Source organism: Mastigoproctus giganteus, chromosome 5 (assembly GCF_048544385.1).
Source record: "Mastigoproctus giganteus isolate SK-2022 chromosome 5, ASM4854438v1, whole genome shotgun sequence".
Lineage (NCBI taxonomy): Eukaryota > Metazoa > Arthropoda > Arachnida > Uropygi > Thelyphonidae > Mastigoproctus > Mastigoproctus giganteus.
The window spans coordinates 177,512,167-177,539,657 of record NC_143579.1 but is presented as its reverse complement, the minus strand read 5'-3'; the positions used below and the strand labels follow the sequence as shown (position 1 = coordinate 177,539,657).

Sequence of the window (27,491 nt, the reverse complement as noted above, 5' to 3'; positions counted from 1 at the left end):
TGCCTAGATCAACTACTACAAGGCCTTCAATTCCATGCCCCAAAGTTGGCTGATAGAGATATTGCAAATCTACTACTAAAGTCAACCCGACACTGACACTCCCTAGAAGTAATCATGGCAAAATGGAGGATCACCATAAAGGTTGAGTACACCACAGTGGATCACCACCCTATCAGAAGAGGAATTTTCCAGGGATATGCTGAGTCCACTATGGTCTTGTTTAGCACTCAACCCACTGTCCACCATCCTCAATAACAGCAAGTATGGATATATCCTAAAAGAAGGAAGGAAGAACCTGTACACCCTCTCTCATCTGATGTATGTGTATGACATCAAACTCTATGCCGCAACTGAGAATCAACTCCAATAGCTACTCTGGATCACAGAAGAGTTCAGCACTGATATTGGAATGCAATCTTGCCTAGACAAATGCAAGACCCACAGACTGAATCAAGGATATCCAGTCAGCCGAAGCTATCAACTAAAGACTGGTTAAGAGATTGAAGCCATGACAGAGGGAGAGACCTACAAATATCTAGGGATGATGCAGGCCCACCTGTTAGAAGATCAAGGTGGACCAGCCTGAGAAACCTTCTCAAATCAAAGCTGAATGATAGGAACATGGTCAAAGCCATAAACATGCAGTTCCCATACTAATGTAACATACATTAGATCAACAACAAGCTGGAGGTTATGAGATCAACCAGGATAATGATGACCAAGGACCACTGACACCACCCAAAATCGGCCACCGAGAGACTGATCATAGACCGGAAAGGAGAGAGAGAGGGATTGACTGCCCTTATTGAACAAGAGAAGATGATCAAGAATCTGTGGGATTACTTCCAGGAAAACACAGCACCAATCTACCAAGCCCACAAGAAAGATAGACAAATTGCACACAAACTCTCTGCAGGGATGGGATACACTTAAATAGAAAGGGTGCAAGAATATTTGCTGGTGCTATCGAGGCAGTGTTAGGTTGGTCGGAAAACTGCTAGCTTGGGGGGAGAAAAAGACCAATAGATTGACAGTAGCCACTGGCAGAGGTGAAAGAGATTCTTGCATTGCTTCTATTAGAATGAGCAGAAGCCTGAAAAACAAGATGCATGATATTTCAGAGACTGCTGGGAGCCATTGCGGTACAGGTAAACACATGGGTTGTGTTAGGGTAGCTAAGAATAGAAACAGGTGCAGGTATACTTGCGTGTACACCAATGCTAGGAGTTTAGTAAATAAATTAGATGAATTTGAGGTATTGCTCAAAACATCAAAGGCAGATATTGTTGGGATATCAGAGACGTGGTGTCACACAGATATAAGGGATGCAGAACTGGAATTTGGGGAGTACAACGTCTACAGAAAGGATAGACAGGATAGGAAGGGGGGAGGGGTTATGCTATTAGTTAAGAAACACATAAAAACCAAGGAAGTGAAGCCAGTCGACATCGCTGGACAGTGCAGTGTTGAGTCAGTTTGGTGTGACATAAGTATTGGGAGATCAAAATTGAGATCAGAATAGGAGTGTGCTATAGGCCTAATGACTCTGATGAGTATAATAAGAAACTGTACAGGGAAATGGAGTGGGCCAGTAAATCAGAGAGTCTTATAATGGGAGATTTTAATTTCCCAGATATTGACTGGAATTTGGGGGCTGGTCACTCACACACTAGCAGGGCTTTTGTGGATTTATTGGATGATTGTTTTCTACATCAGCATGTTCGGGAGGCAACTAGAGGGAGTAATACTCTTGATTTGATTATCAGCAGTGATTCTTCATGCATTAAGAATTTGCAGATAAATGAACCTAGGTGGCAGTGATCACAGTGTGCTGAAGTGGGATTTACTCAAAGAGGTAACTACCATTAGGGGTAAAGGGAAGGGTTATTGCTTCCGTAAAGGCGACTACGATGGACTGAGACAGTATTTAAATTCTATACAGTGGGACCAACTGATGATGTTACCAACAGCAAATTCAAAATGGGAAGCATTCAAAGAACTTATCTTGGAAGCTACTAGGCTTTACATACCAACTAAGAAATATTGTTCAAGGTTTAGGCCAAAATGGATGTCAGATGAACTAATGAGGCATATGGTAGAGAAGAAAAATGCATGGGATACTTACAAATTAACACATGACACAGAAGCCTATGATAGATACAAGTTGATATGCAATCAAGTTACAAAGGAGGTGAGGCAGGCGAAGGCAGATTACGAGAAATCCTTGGCAAGGGATGCAAAGAAAAACAGCAAAGAGTTCTTTACTTATGTAAACTCTAGAAGGAAGGGGATGTATCAGATTGGTCCACTTGATATTGATGGGTCAACTGTTGATGATCCTGCTCAGGTAGCTAACAAACTAAATGAATATTTTGCATCGACATTCACACATGAGGAGTTGTTCAGCGAGGGGAATGCCAGAGGTGTATTCAACTCTAGCAGTAAGCTACAGAATCTTGAAATAACTGGGAGTAAAGTGGAGGAGAAACTGTTCAAGATAAACACAAGAAAGGCACCCGGGGTGGATGGGATCTATCCAGTTATATTAAAGGAGGCAGCAAAGGAAGTAAGCAAACCCTTAGCCATAATTATGAGAGCTTCCTTGGACTCGGGGGAGGTACCCATAGACTGAAAATGTGCAAATGTGATGCCAATTCACAAAGGAGGATCAAAGGTTGACACAAGTAATTATTAACCTGTGAGTTTAACTTCTGTTCCAAGAAAATTAATGGAGGCACTGGTTAAAGAAGCACTGCAGGATCATTTAGACAAGACTTCAGTTATAGCTGGGACACAGCATGGCTTTGTTAAGGGGAAGTCTTGCCTGACCAATTTGATTGGACACTATGATGCAGTCACAAAAGAACTGGATGCAGGGAATAGCTTTGATATTATATACTTGGATCTTAGAAAGGCTTTTGATACTGTTGCACATGGAAGACTGCTACACAAATTGGAGCAGTGTGACATTAGAGGCAAATTGCTGCTATGGATAAAAGGGTGGTTGAGGGGGAGAAGACAGAGAGTGGTAATCAATGGACACTGCTCATCGTGGACTAATGTTATTAGTGGAGTCCCTCAGGGCTCAGTGTTGGGTCCATTATTGTTTTCTGTATTTATAAATGATATTGATGATGGTATATCAAGCTTAATGTCCAAGTTTACAGACGATACAAAGGTTGGCAGGGTTGTCAAGGACACTACTGACACTATGCTGCTGCAACAGGATCTGGAAAGGTTGAGCAGATGGGCTGAGAGGTGGCAAATGAAGTTTAACATTGACAAATGTAAAGTACTACACATGGGAAACAGCAACCCCAGAGCAACGTATCAACTCTGTGGTACTACACTGACAGTGGTAGAGAATGAAAGGGACTTGGGGATGGTTGTGCAGGCAGATATGAAGTTCTCTGAGCAGTGCAGACAGGCTGCAAGAGTAGCTCATGGAGTATTGTCAATGATATACAGGAATTTTTCCAGCAGGGATAAGGAGGTGATTATTCCCTTGTATAAGGCAATGGTCAGGTCACACCTAGAGTACTGTATACAGGTCTGGAGGCCTCATTTCAAGAAGGATGTAGAGCTGCTGGAATGAGTACAGAGAAGGGCAACAAGATTAGTGAATGGAACAAAGGGTGCTCTTACGAAGAAAGGCTTAAGTTTTGCAAATTACAGTGTCTGGAGACTAGGCACCAGCGAGGTGATCTGATAGAGGTGTATAAAGCCTTGAATGGTTTGAGCATGCTCAATGCTGATGGGATTCTTCCTCTAGCTCAGAATAATCACCTGAGAGGGCATAAATTCAAATTGAGGAAAGACAGATGTAGGATAGACGTGCGGAAATTTGCCTTTAGCCAGCGGGTGGTTGGTTGGTGGAACAGACTTCCATCCCTTGTAGTGGAGGTTGACAGCCTAAATAAGTTTAAGGCTCAGCTGGACAGGTATTTTGAACGAACAGAGGGGTGAAGTGGTTTTTTTTTTGGCTGATGCTGCATAAGCTTGCTTTCTTGCATCAAATGCCTCTACTAATGCTAAAACTCAACTTTAACTTGACTGCTCACAAAGAAAGAAGACACAAAGGCAGAAAGATGGGCAAAGAAGGCACAGGATGGGAGGCATTACAATGATTTCCATTAAGATTGCATAAATAAGATGGCTTCTAATTCAATGATCACTGCTCTTCGTGCATGAATGTTATTAGTGGAGTTCCCCAAGATTCGGTGCTGGGCCCATTGTTGTTTTGTGTATTCATCATTGATATTGATGAAGGTATATCAGGCGTAATGTCCAAGTTTGCAGATGATAGAAAGGTTGGCAAGGTTGTTAACGACAGTATGCTACTCCAACTGGATCTAGATAAGTTGGGCAAATGGGCTGAGAAGTGGCAACTGAAGTTTCACATTGACAAATGCAAAATACTGCATATGGGTATCAATAACCCAAAGTACCAACTGTGTGGTACTACACTCAGGGAAGTGGAAAGCGAAAAAGACCTGGGGGTAATTGTACAGTCAAATATGAAGTTCGCTGAGCAGTGCAGACAGGCTGCCAGGACAGGTCATGGAGTCTTGTCAATGATATATAGGAATTTTGCTAGGAGGGAGGTGATTATCCCGTTGTACAAGGCAATGGTCAGGCCACACCTTGAGTACTGTGTACAGGTCTGGAGACCTCATTTTAGGAAGGATGTACAGTTGCTAAAATGAGTACAAAGAAGGGCAACAAGATTGGTGAGGGGAACAAAGGAGTGCTCTTACCAAGAAAGGCTTAAGTTCTGCAAATTGCAGCACCTAGAAAGTAGACACATGCTAGGTGATCTGATTGAGGTGTATAAGGATTTGAATGGGTTGAGCAAGCTGAATGCTGATGGGATTCGTCCTCTTGCTCAGATTAAGAACCCGAGGGGGCATAGATTCAAATTGAGGAAAGACAGTTGTAGAATAGATGTGCGGAAATTTGCGCTTACCCAGCAGGTAGTTGATTGGTGGAACAGACTTTCATCTCTTGTTGTGGAAGTTGATAGCCTAAATAAATTTAAGGCTGAGCTGGAGAGACATTTGAAATGAATGGCGGGATGAAATGATTTTTTTTTTTTTTTTTTTTTGCTGATGCTGCATAAGCTTGCTTTCTTGCATCGTATGCCTCTACTAATGCTAATGCTAACTTGCCGAATGAAATTTATGCATTTCTTTTTGAAGCTGTAGTTATGGCTAGGACTAAACTGTTCTTTGATTTCTTCTGGACAGGTGGCTTCATTCTGTGGAAGGTTTTGAGAATTTGTGTGCTCTCCTTCTAGGGATTGCTGTTGAGGTTTGTGCTGATATTATCTTTAAACAGACTAAAGTCATGCTGAGTGAATTGTAATCCTTCATTTTTGTTGATGGAAATGTCATAATATTTTATACAGGCTGCTTCTTTGAATGCCCACCTGCAATAAGCTTGGTCTGTACAGAGAACAGAAAATCCCAAAAATGACCACACCGGAAAGAGCGGAAGGCTGAATCTGATTCATCCACTCTACTAAATTGAACATCTTGGAATGATCCTGTATTCTTTTTGAAAGTCTTTCTTATTACTCTTCCACATACGTGCTCCCACAGCCACATTCTATGAAGTAGGCTGGACCTCTGAGATTGAAGATTGTGCTTAGTGTCTGAACAAATTCTCGATGGAATTTGCTCTTGAAAAATATGTTGGCACTTCTGTCTTGCTATTTGTACACTAATCTCTGGAGATTAACAAACAGGTGGCAAGACAGCTTGATGACATTTAAAGAGCAATTGTTCCAGATGGCTGTATATTTCTCAAGAATGCTAGGTCTTTCTGAAGAGTTGGCGTCTTTACATATGTTCAGAGTTCTCAGGACTTGTACCATAGTTTAATGAGGGTGGCAGGAAAGACAGAAGTTGAGGAAACTCCAGTATCTACTGGTTTTCTATACATAGATTTTTCTAAATGATTCAGTTTGCTTTTCAAGAGAACATTCAAGAAAAGTGTTTTTTTTTTTTTTTTTTTTAGTTGTTTTTGATTTCCATATATAAGTTGATTTTACAGCTGAAGTTGCTGAGGCTATTGAAAAAAAGTTGGGAGGGTTCCTTGCCACCCTTCCAGATCATATGATTGTTTGATATTCATCACACCCAGATAAAGAATTTTCCCAAATGACATCTATTACAGACTTCTGTATATCTTTCAAATTTATATTAAAACTTGTAGAGTTGATATGGTTAGTGATTTAAGGATAATTCAGAAATAATCAAAAACAATTTAACTATAAGGTTGAGTTCATATCATGTATTATTAAATGATGCAAGGAAGCAAGCTTATACAGCATTAGCAAAAAAAAAAAAAAAAAAAAAACCACATTACATACCACATCTGTCCACTTATCTAAATAATATGTCTAATTCTTCCTTACATTTATTCAAACTACTCACTTCCCAAAACACCAAATGGTAGTTTGTTCCAGCAATCCATTACTCTCTGGTTGAAAGTAAAATTTTTACACCTTTATCTTCCAGCCATCCATTGTTCAATTTCAGTTTATGTCCCTTGTGTGCACTGTTTCAGAAAAAGAATTCAATCCATGTAAAGCCTTAAACAGTTCAATCGGATCTCCTTGCAAGTGCTGCAATCTGCAGCATTCAAGACTTCTGTGGTAAGAGTAAACCTTTGTGTTCTTGATTACTCTGGTTGCTATTTTCTGCATCCATTCCAAGAGATCCACATCTTTCTTAAAATGAGGCTTCAGACTAGCATGCAATACTCAAGATTGCATGCTAGTCAAGATGTGGCCTTATACAATAGGATAATCACCTTTTTTGTCACTGCTGGCAAAATTCCTGTATATCATTAACAGAATTCCATGAGCTGTTCTGGCAGCCTCTCTCTCTCTCTCTCTCTCCGTACTGCTCCCACTTTCCCTTGACAGTTGTTATATCTTTAAGTATATCTCACATTGCTGCCACTTTTGGTTCCTTTATCTATAATACTCAATGTATGATGAGTCATTTGCTAATAATCAGATCAAGAGTATTGCTTTCTGTCGTAAAAACAGTCAACCAATTTCCAATACATTTTTGCTGTGTTAGTAACCAACCTACAGTAACACTCAATATCTGCAAAGTTAAAATCCAAAATCCACCATTCCAAGACAATCTGGTTTACTGGTCCAGATGTTTATTATACTCATCATAGTCATTAGGCCTATAACATACCAAACTAACTCAGTGTTGCACTGGCCACCTGCATCAGCTGTGTGCATGGCCTTAGATTATTCCCCCTCCCTTTTTCTCCTCCTCGTCCTCTCCTTCCTGTAAACACTGTACTTACCATATTCAGATTCCCATTGCTTACATCTGAGTGGCACTGTGTTTCCGATTTCCATACTGTTTCTGCAATCATTAACTTCACCAATACTTTAAATTCATCAAATTTGTTTACTATATTCCTAGTTGAAAGTAAAATTTAGCATGCAAGTTTTACTTTCAACATGCAAGGTTACTAAAAGCAAATACATGCACCTGTATTTGCTTTTAATAACCTTAATGCAACCCAGGTATTTGCTTGTACCATGCTGATCCCACAGTAGGCTTTGTAAACTCTGACACTTGCTGTATGTTACAAAAGAAGTAGTACAAGATCACTTTCACCTCAGCCTACATTGCTGTTAATCTATTAGTCTGTGTACCTCCTAGTCAGGATAGCATATTTTCAGACCTCAACAGCATCAGCATATATTCTTGCACTCCTGTTTAAGTGTACCCATCCCTGTAAAATTCTACACCATGAGCCTTGCACAGTCTCTCCAAGGCTGAATTGACTGACAAGGCTCTAATCATATAATCCCTCCTATCATATTTGAAAATTGAATTGCAGGGATTTTCAAATTTATTCCTAACTCTGAACTTTTTCTCAGCAATGCTCTGTACTTGTTAAGCAATTCCTCAGATCACTTATTCTTAATATCACTAGTACCAATGTGCACAGCAACATCACCTGTTTTTCTTAAAAGATGACAGATGCTCTACAATGTCATCAACTTTAGTCCTAAGCAAATATATGTGGTCTTATTCTATCTTTTTTTGCACAATATATTTCCCTGGTAACGGAGTCACCAATGACTGCTACCTCCTGTAGGACTAGAGATTTCCATTGTTGAGGATGTCACTGCATTGTCTGTTGCTGGAGCACAGGCTCAAAAGTTGGGCTGAGCAGCTGGAGTGATAAAAGAGAAGGCATCAGCCCTGTTCTTTAAGCTGCCACTTAAGCCCATCAGAAAGCTGCATTCACTCTTAACCTCTTCATGCTCTTTATAACAAACACATTTAAAGCTATCCCCCTTTGCTGTATCATTTCTGGCTAAAGGTAGTTTTGCAAAGAGACCATAAACAGAATACATTACAAAATCCTGAATCAAGAGAACTACCGTTGGCCGACCAGGCTAGCCGGGTAGGTAAAGTGCCTGCCTGGCAACCCAAAGGTCGCGGGTTCGAATCCCGCCTCAGGCTTGAATCAAAGTGCTGCAAAAACCTTAGGAGGTGCATTATGGCCACAGAAGCTGATGCGCCAACAACTATCAAAAAAAAAGAACTACCATTGGCAGTTCTCTCCTGAGCCAATGCACTTCCACAACGTTTAGCCTTTTGCTTTGCTGCTCTAGTCTTTTTTTTTTTTTTTTTTTTTTTATGAAAATCCCAAACAAGAGAGGTTTTAGAACATATAGTACTTAGTACTGTGCATGGGTTGGAGGTTGAGAAGACGAAAAAAGATATTTGTTGACATTAGACTTGAACTTCTGTAGACTGCAATTTTCAAGAAATATGTATGAAGGAAAATTGTTCCAGGAAATGGCAGTTGAATGAATAAATGAGGAAGATGAAAAGTTGGTTCTGTGAGTTTGAAGTTGGACAGCAAATGGATGTTGGCTGGTGGCTGCACGTGTTCGGACTGTTTTGAAAGAGAGAGTGGGAATTATAGAAGCCAATTCAAAACAACAGTGCCCATGTAAGTATCTGTAGAAAAGACATTCAGAAGAAACAGTACATCTGTAAGATAGAGTGTAGAGACTCTGTTAGGGACATCATTAATTAACCTAACTGCCCTCTTCTGAATGGAATCAAGAAGCCTGAGGGAGGTTTTGGAGGCACCGCCCCAGATGTGGAAACAATATTCCATGGTAGGGTGGATTTGCAATTTGTACAGAGTGAATAGCTGTTTGGAAGAAAAGTCACACCCAGAGCGAAAGAGAAAACCAAGGTTTTTTTTTATGCAGAGCAAGCAATATTTGTAATGTGCTTATGCCAAGAGAGATTAGAAGTCAGGGTAATCCCCAAAAGAGATATATCACCTTGCCTAGAAATCGGAGTGTCATCAAAGGGAAGAATAGGAGCAGAAGAATCCTTTTTGCGAGATATAAGATAGGATTGAGTTTTGGAAGTATTGAAATCAACTAAGTTGTCTTTGTCCCACTGGAGAATTACCTGGAGATCGGCATTTAAGGAATTGGTAGTGGATATTCGAGAAGTTGAAGCTGATTGGGCAGGTCAAGGTTTTTCAAACTGGAAAGTGGAATGCGATGTGCCATCATCAGCAAAACTATGGATAGGATCTTCGGTCAATGAAGAAGGTCATTAATATACAAGAGGAAAAGAGTGGGGGAAAAGAACTGAACCTTGGGGGACACCAGCATTAGTGGAGAAGTTAGAAGACGGAGGCATCTACCATCACGATCAGTGAGCGATCAGAGAGAAAACTGGATAACCAATTACAAAAAGCAGTTGGCAAACCATAAGATGGAAGCTTGTTTAGAAGACCTTTATGCCAAACACGATCGAACACCTTTGAGATGTCAAGAGCAACTGCTTGTGTTTCACCGAACTTTTCCATTGAATTTGTCCATAAGTGGGTAACATAAGTCAGAATATCACCAGTGGATCGACACTGACGGAATCCATACTGGTGATCATTGATCACACGGAAGGTTTCTAGATAGTTTAAGAGTTGGCGGTTAATTCACAAACCGGTATGCAACTCGTACAGTGCAGATGCTGTCCAATGTGCTCCTCCAATATCTGTAATATTTCAGTGCCCACAGTGATCCCATTGCTCAAGTTTGATACCTTCCGACGCAAATTTAAGTCACCAACCCAGATCTTTAAGTGATTCTGGAAAGAAGATACAAGGTAAAAAAGATATTTATAATTTCAATATTAAGCTATATCGAAAGCTGACATGCCTTTTGTGTCCCATCTCGCAATCATTATCTTCTCTCAAGGTCATCCGTGCAAACTTACACCTCACTGTGTGGGCTGATTGTTCTGAAGCTGAAAGAACCCCCTATATTTGTCCTTGGGAGTCACGCCCTAGCAGAGTTAATTCCTTCCTAGAATTTTCAACGAATCACTCACTAACAACCCTATTCGGCAATATGAAAAAAGTGGTGAAGCACCTATCAGGCATAAACACCAATGATCCCTCACTGCACCTACATACCTGGAAGTAAGGGTATCGCTGCCAAAGAGAACAAATCTTCCAATAGCCACAATATTTCAAGGGCATCTTCTCGCAAGAGTGAAGTCTTGGAATGCACCATGAATTGCATGAAACATGTGAGAATGGGTCGCAAACTCAAATCTGTCCGCAGCGAAACCAAATTAAAAAGCAAGATTGCAATAACCCCCCCACTCCTAAAAGAAAATAACTTGAATTGTAGTAGCCAAACCAAAAATATTAAAGCAGCAACTACAGTGAACAGCAGAACATCAGCTACACCCAAACTACCCAGCTTAATGATGATATGGAAAGAACTAACATTGTTAAAAATTCATGTAGCAAAGAAAGAAAAAGAATTCGCAGAACAGATTTTGAAGGTGCAGGAGGCTGATCGGAAAAGGAAAACAATAGCAATCGAGCAAGCAACTACGAAATTTTGCGAAGCCCTTGGGATGATCACTTGCACCCTACAGGAAATAAGTACTGAACGGCGTTGCTGCACTAATGACTGCAGCGTAGTAACAAAACGAGATGCAGCCACGCAAACAACATTCCTGGAGTCTGCCCAACTGCCTACACAAAACGGAAAGATACACAATTGGAATCCCAATAGGGTGGCTAAACAAAATGAAACGGCCCTTGAAACTCTTCTAATCAAATCAGATTATTGCCAGTTCCTGAAATCACTTGTGAGTCGAGATGAGAAGAAGAAAAGAAAACCAAGCGACAAACAGCCACAGGAAGTAACCGGAGTCAACCACACTAATAAGTTGATTCAGTTTCACAAAAGAAACAATAATTTGTACCACACAACAACAGACATGACCAAGCTACTGAACCGATGATCATCGACCAGGGATGCGTATCGAGAAGCAAGAGCCTCCTCATTTCCCCCCCACTGGAAGGCAACCAAAGAATTCTAACAACACTAGCAAACAAGCAATTATCAAAGACTCTCCCAGTAAACAGCCGCTCGCAGAGAAATATGACATCTGTGTCACCTTGCCCAGGACCAAGATTTTTGTCTCCCAGTTTGGACCATCAACAAGCCCCGAATCCATAAAGAGAATGTTTCTTGTGGAACACAATATCCCCATTGAAGTAAAACAGCTTAAAACTAGGCAAACAGGCTACACCTCATTTCTAGTAAGGTATTCACCCTCTGCCTACGAAAATGTTCTGGATCCCGACTTCTGGCCCCCAGGCATACTTATCAGACTTTTCTCTGAAGAAAAAAGGCCACCCCCACCAAGCAATCCCTACTAACTCATCCTCTACAACAGCAATCACCTATTCTAAAAAACCTCCATCCACACCCCACATTCAGGGTCTTCTCACAAAATGTGCGCTGTATTGTCAACAAATTGGCCCCTCTGCAATCTCTCCTCCTGCTCGACGAATATGATTTCATCTGTATCCAGGAAACTTGGCTTAACCATGGAAGAAAACTCACCCACATGGCCACTCCCCACTGATACGGAAATATTTGCAATGGCAGGGACCACGGACGTGGAGGTGGCGTCTCCATCATATACAAAGACATCCACCACCTCGTGTGTGCACAACTAAGCGATTCCCCTGCATTTGAAGCCATTTCTGCAATTTTTAAAGTCAAAGAAGTGAGGACTCAAGTTGTAGCTGTATATTTACCCCTGACCAATATCCCGACACAAGGGATGAGCTAACTACTTGGATTATAACCCACCTCAAGCCTCACATGCTCACCTTTGTTTTAGGAGATTTCAACATGCCCTCCCCAACACATGAAGCTGCTATGAAGGACGTCGTACGCTCCTTCTCATCTCTTGGCCTTAGACTAAAAAACCATAGTTCCCTACAAGACGACATCAAAACCTTGACCTCTTATTCCATAACCTCGACCATCTCACTCTCACAATGCCGATTTTTAAGTTTGCATCAGATCACCTGTTGTTTGTTGTTTGTTTGTTATTTTGCTTTTTAGGAGCATTAGCAACTAAGGCCATATTGCTCCGGGATATGCGGTGGTCATTCCCTGACCTTTCCGCATCCTCCGTATTTGGTGGTGACGGGCTCGAACCCCGGTCTAATCAAGAAGCGTGTGCTACGCACTGCTGCTCCTTCCCACCTGGCTACGGAGGCGCCTCAGATCACCTCCCAATTGCCTTTGACTGTGAAATCCTATGCTCTCCCTGACAACTTGAACAATATGACCATAAAAAATCCCAACTCAAGATCTCATTAAAATATATGCAACCTCAAATCATCCTACAAAGACTAAGAACTACAGACTGGAAAAAAAATGCTGCTAGCCATCCTGATCAAACGCTTACCAATTTAGCTAACTTGTTAAAAGACATCGCCTGTGAAAGGGGCTTCCAAATCCGTCCGCCTGTCTTCCAGGACCAAGAACTGGTTTACCAGCGTCGCAAAACTCGCTTTCATCATGAAACAGAAACTATACAGGAAATGGCAAAGGACATGGGATCTAGCTGACTACTAGCTTTTTAGAAAACATCGGGCATACTTCCTACGCATTCGGGGGATGGCACAGAATAACTGGATTGCACACATAGTGAAACTTGGGAAAAGAACCTACACCAACAAGAACCAACAGACCCCATGACCACTGAAATCCTGAAATCACTTGTGTGACATCTTTCTCGCGTGGGCTAACTCGCCTCGAAACTAAGCTCCTGCCTGCCCCAAAACCCTTTATTTGGGTTAATCCACCAGCAAACCAAACATCACTGGATAAAATAGCCATCACAAAGGAATGCCTTACTGAGGTCATCAACAGTCTTCCCAACAAGTCTACCACTGGCCCGGATGGATTCCCTGTTTTCATGATTAAACTATGCAGTGTATATTTCGTAGACCTCTTGCTTGATGCATTCAACTCCATCCTCAAAACAGGAGTTTACCCTGCCACCTGGAACACATCATGTTTCTCCCGTTCCAAAAAAGTCTAACCCAAAATCACCTAATGACTACAGACCAATTTCCGTAGGATGCACCTTCCTCAAAATCTTGGAAAAAGCCATACTCCCTGCTCTCACCCATCACATGTGCTACCTGGATGATCCACGATCATGGACACACTGTTCAGAATTGAAGGTACCTTAAGCAACAAAGGGCAACTGGATATTGTGTTCCTTAATATTAAGGCGGCCTTTGACAATCTGTCCACCCATGCATTAGGACCCTATGCATCAGAAATCAGAACCATAATCACTGCATTCTCTGCTCCAGAGGGCTCCCCCAAGACTGGGGGCATAGGGATGACCCTATACCCCCAGTCTCTCCAGTCTATTACTGTGAGCTCCAACTGATAGCTACTACATGAAATGGAAAATTATCTTCATGCGATTGGGCTCTCCATTAACAAAGAGAAAACTCCACAACTCTCTATCACCAAGAAGAAAAATACCAACAATGTGAATATCATTATAGCAAACTCCCCAGCTAAAAAAGTCACCCAACATAAGGATTTGGGCGTCACCTGGAACAAAGACCTCACCTTCTTGCCTCACTTTAATGCCACTCGAATGAAAACATATTTGGCTTTATGGGTAGTAAAACAGATCTCCAACTTCCATAACTCGCACTTATTTGATGATTCAAATACATTCTTTCATGCATAATCCCAATTCCTTTATATGCCTAGACTATACGGTCCTCATCATAACAAGCCCTGGAATACCGGATTTTGAAAGGGCTAAATAGGGTTGCTGGGCAACCCTATCTACAATCACAAACACCTACAATCTCAAAATCTGTTCTGGTCACCAATCTTAATACGCTTCCTTGGAGGAATCGCACCATTTCTAGGAACCTTCTTACCCTCTCTCAGCTTCTATCTGGAAAACTGAGCTCACCTGATATATGGGATATCATTGCCAGACCAACACATCCCCATACAGATCGAAGTTGCGTAGCACGTCCTCCCTGGATGTTTCCACAGAACTCCTTCCAAATATTGAATAGATTTGCCATAGATATTGAGTAGCTCTGCAAGGACAGAATGGAAGAACCTACAGATCTTCCATTCTTGCAGACATTATACCCTCGTCATACTCTAGGTGGACTCTCTGAGATGCCGCGCTATCCACGCTCTGTTGTATCTGAATGTACTTTTATATGTTGTATTTTTATGTTGATGTATCTTCTTCAGAGGCTGTTTAAGGCCGTGTATCGTATCTGGGCTCTGTACACAAAGCATTTGTCTGTCATTTATATTTAATCTCTGTATGTAACTCATGTCCTCAAGCTGCATAGCTGTAAAGAGACATTTCTTTGGAAATAAACTGATAATAATCATAATAATTGATTTCTCCATTACTTTAGAAAGAGTAAAAGTAATTGCAATGGGACGATAATTGGATGGGAGGGATTTTTCACTTTTTAGGAACTGGCTGGATATGAGCAAATTTCCAAGCAGAAGGAAAAACACCTTTGGAATAAGAAAGTTAAAAAAAGGTGGCAAAGAACAGTAGTAAGTTCAGAAGTGCAGGTTTTGAGAACAAGTGGAGAAATACCATCAGGACCTGGAGCTTTCTTAGCATCAAGATTCATCAAAATCCTTCTGACATCCTTTTGGCAGAAGACCACACCAGGCATTAAATGGAGCATGCTGGGAATGGGAGGTGTTTTACCAAGATCATTAATACATGAGTTGGAAGAAAAATGGGATGATAGCAGGTCAGCTTTATCCTTAGTTGAAGCAGCAATAGAACCATCTGGTTTTGACAGAGGTGGTAGCAGAGAAGGGCCAAAGTTGTGGCCAATAGCTCTGGCAAGAGACATGAATGCTAGGCTACTATTAGGGCTCCGTGGGAGAAGAGACAATCAACAAGTTATGATCTGAGGTGCCTAAAGGACCACTCACTTTGACGAGTACTTAGGGGTTGTTTGTGAGAAAAAGATCAAGCATGTTGGCTTATGGTTAAAGATTGTCTGGTATTCTGGTAGGTAAATGAACAATGTGTGTGAGGTCATTAGTAACTGCAAAAGCTTCAGCAACTCGACTAGCTGGGCCTGTGTGACTAGAAAACTGAAGCCAGCTGGAGTTATGAACATTAAAATTGCCAGAGAAAATTACCTCACTGTTAGGAAAGTTGGACTGGAGAAATCAAGTTCCAAAGAGAGGAAGTCAGAGTTCCAACTGATTAGCGGAATTGGGAGAAAGGTAGAGACAACAGATGAATTTGACAGAATGACGTAGACAGATTTTAAGCCAGAGAAGATTGAAAAGAGGAGATTCTCTGAGGTGAAAGGAATCATACAGCGAATAATTTGGGCAAATGAGATGAGCAGTTGAATCAACTGAGATTCTGTCAGAAAAAGTACATGGGGTTTGGCAAACTGTAAGTGGAAATGTACACTGTTGAGATTAGAACTGAGACCACGTTTATTTGTCAAATGAACTAGGACGTGAAATCTGAGGCATCAATCTAATCTAAATTTATGAATACCACATAAAACTATAAGATACAAGTATAATATACCAGAATAACAAGTATAGTTTACCAGGAGTACCAGATAAACTATATCCACATTGCATGACAATAATACTTACCATGCTATTTTAAGTTAAGTACCATGAATACAATTATATTACAATATCGCATTTGTATTGCTATATATTTATAGTTTATGGATTTAATATAACTCCTACGATAACAATGCTGTTGACCAATTGTTGACCTTCATTACCTTCTCTTTGAACATAGAACCCAAAAATCAAGGTCAAATTTCAACATTGAATTTCAAAATATAGCCAATTTTATTTAGTTATGGTTCCTGTTTGGTCTCTGCTGTACCAATAAACCTTTTTTAACTGTACCTTTTTTATACAAATAAACTATTTTAAAAAATTTCATATGGAAAAGTGTCTTTATTAAACTTCTTTGATTAGTAGTACTCCACATAATATACTATTCATGTTGAATAAAGAGAGCAATTGTTTTTAAAACACATTTTTACAATTTGAGAATACAGTTGAATTGCACACCTCTACATCACACAGAAATTTAACCCTTCATCGTTTAACCTCTAAAAAAAAATAAAAATAAATAAAAAAATAAAAAAAAATTAAAGAAAGAATTAGCAAAATCATGTACTCCTAAATGAGCAGATCAAACTAAACAAAATAAATGACTGGTTCAAAATAAAGTACTCTGCTCCATGTCAGCCCTTTAATCATTATGTTAAAATTAAACATAATTAGAAAACAACCACTTACTTTAATAAATATATCCATTCTTGTCCGAAAGCTGCCCTCCGATGGACATTCTTCATCAAATTCATCATTAAATTCATATGGGTCTTTGGGCTTGACAGAAATATCGCCATCAGTAACTTGGCTCATATTTTCTCTATATGGATTTGATAAGTAGTGTGAAAACAAATCTCCACTGCAATCCTTTTTTCTGGGTAAACTCAACCTTAGGCACTTTCTTTTGGAAGGAATGCCATTCCTGAAATTCAGATATTACATGTTTTAAACACTTACAGGTATTCTTGTAGAACACTGATAACTGACTGTAGATGAATGCTGAATATAAATCATAAAATTTCAGAAAAATACAATGGTTTAGACAAAAATTTGCATTTTCCTTTCACTCTGTCATTCTTTATACTGACTTTAATGCTCTAAAACAAAGGCTCCCAAAAGTGGGGCACCACCCTCCTGAAGGGCACACTTTTTTGTGGGGGGGGGGGGGTTACAAAATATGAACAAACCATCCCACTAATTCAGGTACAAAGCATTTTTTATTTCTCTGAGATTAAATGTATTGAAGTATATATTAATTTATAAAAGCATGCACCTTCATAGTTAAATTTTAGATCAAATCTCTTTATGTGCATTTATTCTTGAAGGGAATCTAGGCCTAAGAGAGGTTATTGAGGCAAGGCCCCAGATGTAGTAACAATATTCCATGCTAGGGTGAACTTGCAATTTTCAGAAAGAGAAAACCCAGATTTTTAGATGCAGAGGGAGCACTACTTGTGTTGTGTTTATGCCAAGAGAGATTAGAAGTCAGGATAATCCCTAATAGAAATATGTAATCTTTTCTAGATATCCAAGTGTCATTGAAGATAAGCATAGGGGCGAAGAATCCTTTTTTGGAAAATATAACAGAGGACTCAGTTTCGGAAGGATTGAAATCAATTAAGTTATCTTTGCCCAACTGGAGAATTACCTGGAGATCATCATTTTATTAAGGAATTGGTAATGGTTATTGGAGAAGTTGAAGCTGTTTGTGCCCTGCACAAACAGCTTCAACACAAGTTCTCTATTAAAACTCATTGTAACTCTTCTTCATATGACTCTTTATCTCCATAAGTTCTCTTGCTATATATAAAAAAAAAAAAAAAAAAAAAGACACTTTATTGCTAAACACATCATTTAACTGTGCAGCACTAACAAGAAATTGGTGGTAAAAAACAAAACAACTCAAAACATAAAACATATGTTATTGAATATAAGTTTAATCGTAAAATGACAACAGAATAAAGATTTTATATGGATAAATGCAGGTGGTAGATGACTTTCATCAACCGGTGAAATACCACCACTTTGCTTATTGGAGGCTTGAAGTGGTGAAACCCATGTTTAGTCTCTAGAGCAAAGTTTCCGGCATCCCCCCCCCCCCCTATACTTCTCCTTCAACCCATGCACGGTACTAAGTACTATAGGTTTTGATACCTTTCGTGTTTGGGGTTTTCATAAAAAAAAAAAAAAAAAATTATATTATTAACCAGATGGCTACAATTTTCACGATTTTAATTCAGTTCCTTAAAATTCATTTTTTTCAATGCAGATATAATTCAACCTCAAAGTTCTTTATTTTATTAACCTGTGATGCAATTTCAAAAAGTCTCTTCTTTATAACAGTAATGATGTAGAAAGGAAGATGCAAGTGGCAATCACTACAACATGTGTATATACACGGAGTGATCACTGAATTATGACCACCCTTATGAAAAGTGAATGCGACCCACTGACCACATGAGTTACGAGAGTGCACAGTTAGTCGACCTCATAGCATAGATAAGCTGTCTCAGTAGTTTTACTACTACTGAGACAGCTTATCTATGCTACGGTTCAGTGGGTGATTCAGTAGGTAGTAAATTTACGAGCGTGATGGATAAAAGGAAGGATTTATCGGACTTTGATAAAGGATAGATTGTGGGAGCTTGACGAGCTAGTGCCTTGATTTCCCAAACAGCTGAACTGGTGGGGTGTTCGAGAGCCGCCGTAGTTAAAGTGTACCAGGACTGGCGTCAAAATATTCAAAAATGACCAGATGGAAAAACTGCAAAGGCCAGCGGAAGGTTGAAGTTAAAGATTAGTGCGGGGTCCGATGACTCATACAGGCGAACAGGAGCGCATTGTTGAAGAGTTGACTACCCAATACAACATGGGCCAACCCGGAACAATATCTGGCATGACCATGTGATGCACGTTTGCACGTATGGGCTATACCAGCATACAACCCCTACGGTATCCTCTCCTAACCAAGGTTTATCGGCGTAAAAGACTCGCCTGGTGCAAAGAGCATGCAAGTTGGATGTTAGAAGACTGGAAGAAGGTGTGCCGGTCGGATGAGTCACGTTATTTACTTCACACTGTGTATGGTCCTGTACGGATTTGCCGTCAACAACATCTTTTCATCCAACATGCATGGTATCAAAGGGGCAGGCCAGTGGAGGCAGGTACATGTGTGTTCAGTGCATTTGCATTATGTTATTAGTGAAATGGTTCATGTGAGGTTGCAAAGACACTGTCCTGCTTTAAACTCAGCAAAACAGCTTCAGAAACTTATGAAATGTTGACATTTTGAAAGAGGTAAAGGTTGGTGTTGCTTTTTTTCATCTTCAAACATGGTGATATGTGGTTTGAAGATATGGAGCATTTTGGTCATCCATTGTCAAGTCAGACTGACAAAAATGTGGAGAAAGATGTGCACCAAATCATCCATCAAGACTGACAAGTATGTTCTTTGTTTTCCAAATTATTATTTAATGGCACAGGAACTTGTTGCTGATATCTGAATGTGTATTTGTCTCTAGAACTGTTTGTTCACAGGCAAATTTGCAGGTTGTGCAGGCTGAAAAACCTATCATAACTTGTGGGGAACCCATTCCTCCACCCACTTGAAATCAGCTAACTACAGCCTCAAATTAAAAGGACTAAAAATTATTTCAGGCAATGGGAATGAAGCCCAGACCTCTTCAAATGAGTGCTAGACAACAATATATCATTCTGACTTAGCTGCTATATAGAGGACAACGACAATGTACTGTTAATAACATGAACAGTGCCGTTGTGCTTATTGTACCAGAGGCATGCATGCCAGCACATTTTAACTGAAGATCTGAATATGTAGTGCATCACTATAAAGAGTGTCTTGTCTCTCTTAACAAAAAGAAGAAAGAAACTTGTTTGTTTGTTTGTGGACCAGGACTTCTTGTTCTCCAAGACTGCAGTTCAAAGGATAGTGATTTGATGACATTTATGCGATCCAGACAGAATTACAGATGGTAATGAAAGTAATCGGAACTCAAGAATTCTTTGGCAGTGATTTCAGTAGATAACAACCCCAACCTACTAAGGTTAGTCCAGTCTTTAGTACTGAATAAGTCTGGGAAATTTTCACCCTTGCCTCATATCTGTTGAAACATGAAAATATAGATGGGCTATCTTTTTGCTATTCTCTTAATGGGGAACACTTTAAAACTGTCTCATCCACTTTTTTCTTTACTCCCACCAAATAAATCTGTGCTAAAAGTCAGTTAACAGCAATGACAGTTTTCTACATTTTAAAACCAAAACAGACTAATGAACCGAATGGAATTCAGCCACTCATGAATAGTCAAATTCTGTCGTGTCTTTTTTGACAAGAATGAAAACACAATCACATTTCTCTAATAATGAATAATGAGGAGGATGGATAAATCAATTTTAGATATTCTACCATACTTCAAAATTCTGTGCTCTACAAATATTGATTATACAAGACCATTTTCTGCAATGTTATTTTCTAATGCAATAAACAGTGAAGTGTTACAAACAATTCACTCATGAATTATTGAGAATTGGAAGAATTTTTTTTTGATTCCAATATGTAAGGTTCAGACCCAAAAAAAAAAAAAAAAATCAGAGAAAATAAATAAAATTTGGGGTAAGTAAAGGGCAATTATTAGAGAATTAACATAACTTGAGAGAAAAGACATAAATATACAAGGAGCAGAAATCATAAACACAGTGTTACTGCCCAACAAGCCAGCTTTTCTCAATATTTTTATAAAATTATCTATCTGTAAACTATAAAGGACTATTTATCTATATACTTTAACCATTAAAAATATATACAGTAAAATTTTTTTAAAGCAATCTTGAAATGTTTGGAGTCCATCTCAAATTCCTCAACAGCCCATCAAGTTCAGAAACATCGCAACACATCAAAAACTCCAAACCACAAGTATATTGTGTGTTTTCTATATGCTGTAGAAAAGATGAGCAGTGCCTCCACTCACCGCTTGAAGTATTTAAAAAAACATACCAAAACTTGACTGAAATCTAACAGAAAACTAAACTTTCTGTAAATTGTAAAAAACATTTCCAGAAATCTAGGAATGCCAGAAAAGATAGCAGATTTGTGATTCACCAACTAAGCCATGAAAGCTAATAAGTTCTACCTAGAGAAATCCTAGTGAAGTCTCAGGATCAGCTGTTCAGTAAGACATATGTATAAGATAATAAATACTGATTAAGAAATATGAATAGGCAAAAATTAGATTACAGAGACTTTGCAATACATACCATATGGGTCCACTGAAAGATCCATAATCATAAAGCAATCCAGTCATAACTAATTCTTCATTTAAATCTTCATGACAATGTGACAGCAACGATGGCCTCTTGAGATTCAGAGAGCATTCCTGTACATTACCAGAATGGATGAGATCTAAACTTTGTGGTTTGTAAGTTTGTCCTCCAGATGAAGCAAACTCATTATTTGGAAAATCCTCAGACAAAGTTTTTCCTTCCAAACTGGAAGGCACCAACAGAACAGAAGATTGGTATGGTGACATCATCTAGAATAAAAGTTAAAGAGAGTTTAATACATATAAGGTATGGCAATGAAGTTTGAGGAGTAAGTATGCAAACGATTATCACAATTAGCAAGTTCAAATAGAGAATGGTTAACAAGACGTGGAATGTAAAATAGCTAGTTGGTTGGATTTGAGTATTTTTTAGCATCGAAAATTTGATAATGTATAGGGGACGATTAAGTTCCATTACAGAAATCATTATGATATAAACAGAATTAAAAAAATATAAATAATAAATAAGGCCTATCTATCTCTTATATGCATGCATACTACATCTTACTGAAAGATTTATGCATTATACATATGTATGTATAATGCATAAATCACACATTTACATTTATGTATGTATGCATGATACTTCTAAGATATTACAATAAACGTTCAGGTACAAAAACGTCAAACTGAATGCACTAAAATTGATAGTGTCCTTTGTGGTGAGATACTGGCTTATTAGGAAGTTTTGAATGAGTCTGTTATTAACATAAAAATATCAGACAAGAATTTTAACTTCATGAAATATGCAACCAATATTAACGCAATATTTGGGAAAACAATTTTGTTTTCTTTTCAGCCAAGTTTTTTCCTCACATCCTCATTGACTATCACAGAGACTATGATTCTTGCATGCCAGTGTCTTCATTAATGTGCTGCAACTGACTCATACTTCGTTTTTTCCATCATTACTGATGACAAATCATGGGTGGACAGCTATGACCCAGAGAAAAAAAATGAATTTTCTCAATGGAACATTTCATCATCTCTAAGGTCCAAAAAAAAAAAAGACAATCTCGATAAATGTGAAGATCATATTTATTATCTTTTTGACCTCTGAGCATTGTTCATTATGAATTTGTCCTGTACTGTCAAACAATAAGCCAGGAATATTCAAAACAGTTCTACAGTGATTGCATGATGCTGTTCAAAGAAAACACCAAGAAAAGTGGCTTTAGTGAAGTAGTGCTTCAACTAGGACAACATCCTTGCATACTTAGAGCTTTCCATTCAAGAAATTATTGTGAAGCACCCCATCGGTGTGATCCCCCCCCCATCTGCCAGTGGATTTAGCATCCTGTGATTTTCTTTTGTTTCCAAATTTAGAGTTTTATAGGTCAGGTTTTCACGAATGGAGGAAGTTATTCAAAATGCTTCCAGAAACTGTAGAAGTTGATCGTACTGATGTATACAGTGTCAAGGAGGCTACTTCGAAGGAGATACATCCAATAGCCAGTAAGTATCATTTATGAAATATCAATTCAGTCTTCAAATTTCTTTATTACACCTCATATACAGGATCCAGTCACATCATTATGACCACCTACCTAGTATCCACAGAATATGCACCTTTTGCAGCATGCACCACAGCCGGCCGCCGTGGGAAGGACTCAATAAGTCCATGGAAGGTTTCTAGAGCTATCTGTGACCATGTAAACTGCAGTGCACCCTGGAGTTCCTGTAGGTTCCTTGGTGGAGGATCCATCTGTCTGATGTGTCGATCGAGGTGGTGCCATAGATTTTCAACTGAGTTAAGATCCGAGGAATTCGGTGGCCAAGGGAGTACCTTGAAGTCTTCGTCGTGCTTCTCAAACCATTCACAGACAATTTTGGTGACATGCCATGCCATGTCACCAGAATTGTCTTGCTAATAGATACCATCACCCCAGGGAACACAGTCAACATGTACAGGTGTACCCGATTGGCGACGATCGACAGGTAACCACTTGCGTTCAGAGTGACCTCCAGAGGTATCAGCGGACCCAAGCCATGCCATGAAAACATTGCCCAGACAATAATCCCCTCCCCCAGCCTGCCTTCTGCCAACAATCGTGTCCAGGTGTCTGTTCTCGGAAGTTTCACGCCTAATATGCCATCATCCATTCGCTCAGTGGAGCAGAAACTGTGAATCATCGGAGAAAGGCCACCCGTTGCCACTAGGCTAGGGTCCAGTGTCGGTACTGATGTGCAAACTGACGGCATTGTTTGCGATGAACCGCCGTCAGCATGAGTACTTTCACCAAGCGTCTACTGCACTGTCATGTGGGAGACCTTTCTGGTGGCCCCCACGGTTCATTTGGACGAAGTTGAGCAACAGTAGCGCACCAATCAGTCCCGACCAACCATTTCAGCTGATGTTCACCTCTGGAATCAGTGGCGCATGGGGCTCCACAATTGGTACGTCAGGTCGTCAAAACTGTTCCATTCATCCAGTCTTGATACACTTTCACCACTTCAGTTGGATTAGTCTTGGAAATGCTCGTGCATTTCCAAGACTTTGAAAATGCTGGCACCCCTGGGCTGATAGTCGACGATCGTGCCTTTTTCCAGGTCTGATAGGTGGCATTCTTTGCCCATGACAGAGGATGTTACTGTGTTCACGGATGCCGAACATCAAGCCTTATATGCTTGCAGTGTGTGAACTTGACACATGCGCTATATGATTTGCTAGGCATTTGTGATGTTTGCACTGGGGTGGGGGGTTATAATATTGTGCCTGGACTCTGTATAATCATGTAGCAGGCAAGGACATCATGAATACCGGCAGAAACTTTGGAAAAATGTTCAATACTGGTGATCTTAACCAAATCAAATTACTTGAAATTAAAGCACTCGGCATATGTTTTGCAGATATTTTCTCTTCTGTTTCTTCAGCAACTAAAAAATTAAAAATTAGATTGTTTTACCTATTAATTTTCCTAAATTAATAATTTTTGGTTTTTAATTACCTTAATTTTACTTTTAATGTTTAATATAAACTAATCTAAACATGCATATAGCTGTAATCAAATATGAGAAATAGTCAATTTGCCACTTTGGTGTTTTGTGATGGTACAAGTGTTTTAGCCTTAGTATTAATTATTATTTTCATAAAGTTTGTTAACTTCAGTTGGATTAGTTTATATTAAAGTAAAATTAAGATAAAAAATTACGGTTACTGAAAACCAAAAATTAATAACATAAGAAAATTAATAAGTCATCTATCTCATTTTTAATTTTGTACTCAATGAAGAAGCAGAAGAGAATACATCTGCAAAATGCATGATTGTTAGACTCTCAGTTAAACATCTTTACAATGGAACCTTTGGGTTGATCAATCACCTCTTCCAAATGACTGACTTCATTCTTTTGCTGTTCTGACAAAAGTGCCATCAAGTTGGTTAACAATCAGTAGCATAGCAACACTTTTTCGGGCCTGGAGGCAAAGAACATGTTCGGGCCCCTACTTAATGAAAATTTCAAAAACAGGAGAAAAAAAATAAATACACCTCAATCAGATCACTCCTTGCAGGTGCCTAATCTCCAGGTGATGCAATTTTCAGAAATTAAGTCTTTCTTGGTTAGAGCAAACCTTTGTTCCTCTCACCAATCTCGTCACCTTTCTCTGTACTCATTCCAGAGCTATATATCCTTCCTAAAATGAGGCCTCCATACCTGTATGCAGTACTTAAGGTGTAGCCTGAACATTGCCTTATATAAAGGGATAATTACCTCCTTATCCCTGCTAGCAAAATTCCTGTAAATCATGGACAAGACCAAACAGACCATGGAACAAGATTCCATTGGTTGTTCTGGCAGGCTACCTGAACAATGAAACAGGGTATTTTTCATTCTCCACTACCCCGAATGTAGTACCGCACAGTTGGTACATTACTTTCCGGTTACTGCAACTTATAGGCAGTACTTTGCATTTGTCAATGTTAAACCTCAGTTGCCACCTCTCAGCCAATCTGCACAACTTGTCATTAACAACCCTGCCAACCTTCGTATCGTCTGCAAACTTGGACGTTAAGGCCTGATACACCTTCATTAATATCACTGATAAACACAGAAAACAATAATGGGCCCAATTCCATATCCTGGGGGACTTCACTGATAACATTAGTCCATGAAGAGCAGTCTCCATTGATTACCACTCTCATTTGCTGATGCTATCGAGGCAGAGTTAGGTGGGGTCGGAAAACTGCTAGCTTGGGGGGAATACACGTACTAATAGATTAACAGTAGCCGCTGGCAGAGGTAAAAGTGATTCTTGCACTACTTCTATTGAAATGCAATTGGGCAAAAGCCTGGAAAGCAAGGCAATGGGAATTTCCTGGACTGCTGGGAGTCATAGTGGAACAAGTAAATACATGGGCTGTGTTAGGGTAACTAAGAGTAGAAACAGGTGCATGTATACTTGCATGTACACCAATGCTAGGAGTATAGTTAATAAATTCGATGAGCTTGAAGTGTAGTCAAGACATCAAAGGCAGATATTGTTGGAATATCAGAGACATGGTGTCACATAGAAATAAGAAGTGCAGAACTGGAATTTAGGGAGTACAATGTGTACAGAAAGGATAGACAGAGGAGGAGGGGTTATGCTGTTAGTAAAGAAACACATAAAATCTAAGGAGGTGCATCCAATTGATGTTGGTGGACAATGCAATGTTGAGTCTGTTTGGTGTGACATAAGCACTGGGAAAGGAAAAATGAGAGTAGGTGTGTGTTATAGGCCTAATGAATCTGATGAGTATAATGAGCAATTGTGCAGAGAAATAGAGTGGGCCAGTAAATTAGAGTGTCTTATAATGGGGATTTTAATTTCCCGGATATTGACTGCAATTTGTGGGTTGGTCACTCACACACTAGCAAGGTTTTTGTGGATTTATTGGATGACTGTTTTCTACAGCAGCATGTTTGGGAGGAAACTAGAGGGAGTAATTCTCTTGATCTGATTATCAGTAATGATTCTTCATGCATGAAGAATCAGCAGATAAAGGAACCACTAGGTGGCAGTGATAACAGTGTGCTGAAGTGGGATTAACTTAAAGAGGTAACTACCATCAAGGGTAAAGGAAAGGGTTTTTGCTTTAGTAAAGGTGACAACGGTGGTCTGAGACAGTATTTAAATTCTATACAGTGGAACCAACTGATGATATTACCAACAGCAAATACAAAATGGGAAGCATTCAAAGAAATATTGTTCAAGATTTAGGCCTAAATGGATGTCAAATGAACTAATTAGACATGTGACAGAGAAGTAAAATGCATGGGATACATATAAATTAACATGTGACACAGAAGCCTATGATAGATATAAGCTGGTTTGTAACTAAGTTACAAAGGAGGTTAGGCAGGCGAAGGCAGGTTACGAGAAATCTTTGGCAAAGGATGCAAAGAAAAACAGCAAAGAGTTCTTTACTTAGCTAACAAACTGAATGAATATTTTGAATCAACATTCACACATGAGGAATTATTCAGGGAGGGTAATGCCAGAGGTGTATTCAATTCTGGCAGTAAGCTAGATAATCTTGTAATAACTGAGAGTAAAGTGGAGGAGAAATTGTTGAAGATAAACAAAAGAAAGGCACCTGGGATGGAAGGAATCTATCCAGTTATATTAAAGGAGGTGGTAAAGAAAGTAAGCAAGCAAACCCTTAGCCATAATTATAAGAGCTTCCTTGGACTGGAGAAGTGATTTGATCCACAAAGGAGGATCAAAGGGAGACACAGGTAATTACAGACCTCAGGTCTGTAATTACCTGTGTTTAACTTCTCTTCTAGGGAAATTAATGGAGGCACTGGTTAAAGAAGCATTGCAGGATCATCTAGACAAGGCTTCAATTATAGCTCGGACCCAGCATGGGTTTGTTAAGGGGATGTCTTGTCTGACCAATTTTATTGGATACTATGATGTAGTCACAAAAGAACTGAATGCAAAGAATAATTATGATATCATATATTTGGATCTTAGAAAGGCTTTTGATACTGTTGCACTTGGAAGACTGCTGCACAAATTGGAGAAGTGTGGCATTGGAGGCAAATTGCTGCTATTGATAAAGGGATTGTTGAGTGCGAGAAGACAGAGAGTGGTAATCAATGGACACTGCCCTTGGTGAACTAAAGTTATTAGTGGA

General features: G+C 39.4%; 1 protein-coding gene across 1 annotated transcript in view; it reads right to left on the bottom strand.

Annotated features, from left to right (window-relative positions):
- LOC150085870 (mediator of RNA polymerase II transcription subunit 13-like) overlaps nucleotides 1–27,491 on the bottom strand; it is a 554,522-nt gene that overhangs the window by 332,952 nt on the left and 194,079 nt on the right. Inside the window, exons 9-10 of the mRNA XM_090374721.1 lie at nucleotides 21,305–21,579; nucleotides 16,718–16,952 (exon numbers count right to left, since the gene is read on the bottom strand). Coding sequence (XP_090230847.1) covers nucleotides 16,718–16,952; nucleotides 21,305–21,579 — 510 coding nt within the window. The remainder of the gene's footprint in view (nucleotides 1–16,717; nucleotides 16,953–21,304; nucleotides 21,580–27,491) is intronic.